The sequence below is a fragment of the Octopus bimaculoides genome, chromosome 5 (genome assembly GCF_001194135.2).
Source record: "Octopus bimaculoides isolate UCB-OBI-ISO-001 chromosome 5, ASM119413v2, whole genome shotgun sequence".
NCBI classification, from domain to species: Eukaryota; Metazoa; Mollusca; class Cephalopoda; order Octopoda; family Octopodidae; genus Octopus; species Octopus bimaculoides.
The window spans coordinates 35122508-35128192 of NC_068985.1; the positions used below are offsets into that span (position 1 = coordinate 35122508).

Sequence of the window (5685 nt, forward strand, 5' to 3'; positions counted from 1 at the left end):
AACAAATGAGGGGAGTGAAATACATAAATGAGAAAAAATGGAAAACAGGACAAGTAAATACAGAGAAAGGACCCTTCATCAGTTGTCGGTTGTCTATCTAATATATATATATATATATATATATATATATATATATATATATATACACACACACACACACACACATATATATATGTATACATATATACATATATACATATGATGGACGTCCACTCATGACTGAGGAAGATCATTGTTGACTATTGCTGACCTTATACTTTGCATTTGAAGCTCTGTTGGTGGCTAATGAGCTGTGCTCTTGACAAGCATACACGACTGCAAACACTGGAAACCAAGCTTTCCCCATTCACTACACCAGCAATGCACTTTCGAGTAGCATGCTTAAGTTCTTCATGCAGAATATGTGCTCTCTCAAAGGTGTCGACCCTCTCCTTAACCTTCTTCCTCCTTCTGTGGTGATGGCAGGCATTACTTTCCCAGTCAGTCTCCTTCATATCACAGGCCTTTAATGAGGACTTGACACAGTCCTTAAATTGCAGCCTTGGTTTCTGCCGGGGTCTCTTTCCATTAACAAGTTTCCCATATAGCACCTGCTTAGGAAACCTGCTATCCTCCATTCTAATAAGGTGTCCAGTTCATTGTAACCAGTGCCTGTGTATTATCACCTCAATACTCAAGATATCAGCTGTCCTCAGGACCTGTGTCTCGAGTTTTTAAGGTCAAGCCAACATTTAGAATGTGTCTGGGACATCGCTGATGAAAGCATTCAAGGACCCTTACATGACGTTTGTAAAGAGTCCATGTCTCACATGAATAAAGGAGCAATGTCAGTACACATGCACAGTACACAGCAATTTTTGTTTGCTTTGTGATGCCATGTTGGGACTAGAAATGAGACTGAAGAGACCAGAAGGAATCAGTTGCTCTCTGCAGCCTGAAAGATATTTCATCATCCAGGGAGCAAGAACGGCTGAGTGTGCTGCCCACGTAGACAAACTTGTCTACCACTTTCAGAATTGTTTCTTCAACCAAGATAGCTGGTTCCACATATGAATTTCCTGCTGCAGGCTGGAACATTACAGTAGTCTTGTCCAAGCTAATGCTGAGTCCAAATGCCTTACAAGAAGCAGAAATACGATTCATAAGTATTTGCATGTCATCCACTGTATGAGTGACTAAGTCACAGTCATCTGCATAAAGGAGGTCATGAATAAGAGACTGGAAAACTTTTGAATTGGCAGCAAATTGACACAGATTAAAGAGGTGGCCAGAAGATCGATACTTGACATATATTCCAAGAGAGCCAGCCTTAGGAAAAAGCGTGAGTAAAAGCAGTTGCAAAGTACAAAGGAAAGTGAGTTGGGGCAAGGAAGTCATCCTGCTTGACACCATTCGCTACAAGATTGGGTCCCGCCATGCCGCCACCAACATTGACCCAAACCTCCATTCCATCATGAGATGATTTAATTATAGATACAAAGTGATCTGGACATCCAAGTTTGCCAAGTATTTTCCATAGCAAGGCCCTATTTACAGTATCAAAGGCCTTTGTTAAATCAATGAATACCTGGACAAGATCCATATTCTGTTCATAGCACTTCTCCTACATCTGTTTTGCTGTGAAAATCATATATATTGTTCCTCTGCCAGATCGGGAGCCACATTGAGATTCAGATAAGACATCATTTACGAGACACCCATTCAGGCAGGTAAGAAGATTTGCTAGAACCTTGCCAGCAGCTGATTGTAGAGCAATACCTCTAGTTTCCACACATTGTTCTGGCTCCTGTTCCTTTAGAGAGAGGAAGAATAATTGCATCCTTCCAGTCCTTAGGCATTGCACCATCCCTCCAGACTACACTAATGAGTTCATGAAGGGACTGCATGATGTAATCACCACCAAATTGCAAGATCTCAGCACAAATTCCATCCCTTCCAAGATTCAGTTTACTTATTGATATTGTTACCTCATCTATTGAGGACATGGAATTTAAGGAGCCAATGATAAGTCTTTGTTACATAGTATCAGTCACAGTTTTATCCACAACTGACTCATGGTCTAGGAGTTCAGAGAGGTGTTCAACCCAGCGACCTGTGATTTCTGTTGATTTAGTGAATAGAGTAGAAGACTCCTTGGAAAGCAAAGGAGCTGATGTGGAGCTCTTAGGCCCATAAACTTGCTTCATAAGATGGTAAAGCTTCTTGCTGTCATTTGCATCAACAGCAGCCTGAATATCATGAGCAAGATCTTCCCACAAAGTGTTCTGCATCTTCTGAGAGATTGCTGCAGTAGTGATTTTACACTGCTATAGTGGGCAAGTGCTAGATTTCACTGCACAGCTGAAAGCCCTCTGTGGGCATGGTGCATTACAACCAATAGTCACTGAACCTCAAACCAGTCTCTGTGTCTGGCAGTAGCATATCCCAGTGTTTCAGCAGCACATTGAAGAACCTGGTCTCGAAAATCTTCCCACACTGTAGTATTTTCAATGTTGGACAAGCAAGTCTGAAGCTCTTTCTTCAACACAGCATTATATATCTTGTGGACATTCAGACACCAAGGAATGCTGACTGTCCCCCTTCTCTCTTTCACTCTAATCATCATCCAGAACTTTGCTTACACCAGACTGTGGTCTGTCCAGCATTCCGATCCATGAAAGAACTTGATATTGCAAATGTCATAGATGTTTTGTTTGCAAATAAAAAAATTATAGATATACAACTGGACAGGAGACAGACACTGAGGATCCCTAGTTCTTCATCAGTTATCAACCAAATGGTAATACTCAGTTTCACACCATTAATAAGACCGAAGACTTCTTATATTGGCAGAACCTCTGCAGAAGTTGTAGAGAATGTAGGGCCACAAGCAAACAAAACAAAAAAATGTAATTTAAGAATATGGACACGACCCTAGCAAATTGAATGAAATGAATAATAAACGAAGCTGGTGGACATAAAAGTTAAAAGACCACGTGGGAATGAACTAAGCATTGATTTAAAAAGAATATTTCAAAATTTAGTTATGAAGTGGCTTATTTCACTGTTGAATTTTTGTTATTAACTGTATTATAATAGTTAACACCCCATGAAATCATGAGGGAGAGGTTCAATTCTTATAATCTTTTCACTTTCATATTTTTTTTTTGTGTTTGCATCTGTAATTAATTTATGGCATGCAAGAGCTTTGTTTGTGCACCTAGTTTCAAAGTTCCAATCATTCTAGTATTTAAGCAAGCATGGTCTAATATTTAATATTTTTATGCAAAGCATCAAATTATTTTCACAAACACCAAGCATTAAATAACTGTTTAAGAGATCAGGATCTCATGTTAACATCTCATGTACATTTTTATTCTTTTATTTTTCAGATTACCAGTGAAGGGAGGCACAATGGTCCAGTGGTTAGGTCAGTGGACTCGCGGTCATAGGATCGCGGTTTTGATTCCCAGACCAGGCGTTGTGAGTGTTTATTGAGCGAAAACACCTAAAGCTCCATGAGGCTCCGGCAGGGGATGGTGACGAACCCTACTGTACTCTTTCACGACAACTTCCTCTCACTCTTACTTCATGTTTCTTGCAAACTAGATACAAAAACGAAATGTCATGATGTTTTTCTTATTACTTATTTATTTCTAGTTTATTTTCTAATTCTCTATGTATCAAATATGTTACAACAAGCTTCTATTTATTTTCTTAACTAGAAACTATCTAAAAGTATATCTATGAATTTCATATCTTTAATAAGACAAAGATTTTTTTTTTTTTTTATAATATTACAAAAGAATGTAAATAATGGCTTTTCATTATCACCATCATCATTTAATGTCTGTTGGATGGTTTGACCAGGGCTAGCTAGCTGGAAGGCTGCATCAGACTCTTGTCTGATCTGGCATGGTTTTCTGCGGCTAGATGCCCTTCCTAATGCCAACCACTCCAAGAGTGTAATGGGTGTTTTTACATGCCACCGGCATGAGTGTCATTTGTGTGACATCAGTATCTGCTATGACTGCAGTTTTACTTGGTTTTATGTGTTTTCTTCTGAGGCATGACATAATGCCAAAAGTCTCGATCATTGCCTCTGTGAGGCCAAACACCTGAAAGGAGCTCATTAACTTTGCCTCTATAAGGCTTAATGTTCGAAAGGTGCTTTCTACATGCCAGCAGCATGGGTGTCAGTGATGTAACACCAGCATCAGCTATGACTATGATTTCACTTGGCTTGACGGGTCCTCTCAAGCACAGCACATCACTAAAGGTCTTGAACACAAGTCATTACATCTATGAGGACCAAAGTTCGAAGATCATACTTCACCACCTTGTCCTATGTCTTCCTGGGTTTACCTCTACCATAGGTTCCCTCCACAGCTGTCCTAGTCCATACACATCACATCTGATGCCTTTTATTCCCAATTTTTCTCTCAAGATGCTTACACTCTGTTGAACATGCACACTGACATTACACATCCAGCAAAGCATACTTGCTTCATTTCTTTGAAGCCTATGCATGTCCTCGACTGTTATAATCCATGTTTCACTGCCATGCAGCACTGCTGTTCGCACACAGGCATCATACAATCTGCCTTTCACTCTGAGAGAGAAGTCTTTTGTTGCCAGTAGAAGTAACAGCTCTCTGAACTTTGCCCAGCCTAATGTTATTCTCACAGCCATGCTTTTTGTTATAATTTGGTCACTTGGTCAATTCATCTTCAGTTTATGTGTGTGTGTGCGCACGTGTGTGTGTGTGCATATATGTGTGTAGAGTGTGTGTCATGTGTGTTTGTATGTGTGTGAGAGAGAGAGTGTGTGTCATGTGTGAGAGTGAGTGAAATGAACTTAGAAAAGGGTATAAATTGAAAATTTTAAATTTGGTTTTTTCATAAGATACATAATTTTTCTGTATGAATTTTAAGTTCATATTATATTCTATGTTCTATTGATTTCCCTGCTAGAAAACGATAATTTTTTCTTCGATTTTTCATCAATTTTTTCATGCAAATAACACAATATCTGCAATAAGATTTGAATTTATGACTAAATGATCACTATTTCAGTACATTTACCTTTATATCTCTTTTCACTGTACCAATTTTTCTCTGCCTTCATGTTGTTTAGCACATATATTATTGTATGATTTTTAACTCAGTAAATAAAGGCGAATTATCCTTTCTTTAAATATTATTTTATCTTTTCTGTTAACCATTTCAATAGAATTTGAATTTACATTTTTGTTAGTACATATGCATGAGTATATATGCATATGTATATTTTCTGGGGTTTTTTTCTAGTTTTTCTACTTGCTAATCTAAGTGCCTTTTGGAACACTTTTCTATTATGCATCAACAAAGACTTCCTCTGTGGTTATGCTTTCCATGTGTATTGCAAAAATGTAAGTCCCCCACCCAAACAAATTACATTTCATATTTGAGGCTCTAATGAACCTATATTCAGGCACTCGACTAAGAGTCCACTGCAACTTATAGTACAAACAGCTGTAATCTAATGTAGTTCATAGCATAACCATTGTTTTTCCTGTGTCATCTCTTTTTCTTATTCCTACTCTATACTCTTCTAATATTTTCTTGTGAAACATAAGGATATTGAATTCAACACCAAGTCATTAGTCTCACAATGTCTAAGTGAAATAGATGTATATATTTATGTGTACATATATATATATATATA

At 38.0% G+C, this 5685-nt stretch overlaps 1 protein-coding gene across 1 annotated transcript in view; it reads left to right on the top strand.

The window, feature by feature from the left end:
• The window catches only part of LOC106874055 (uncharacterized), a 97676-nt gene extending 92605 nt beyond the window's left edge, over positions 1–5071 (top strand). The window contains exon 21 of the mRNA XM_052968304.1: positions 3372–5071. Within this exon, the coding sequence (XP_052824264.1) occupies positions 3372–3431 (60 nt within the window). The 3' untranslated portion in view covers positions 3432–5071. The remainder of the gene's footprint in view (positions 1–3371) is intronic.
• Positions 5072–5685: the final 614 nt, after the last annotated feature.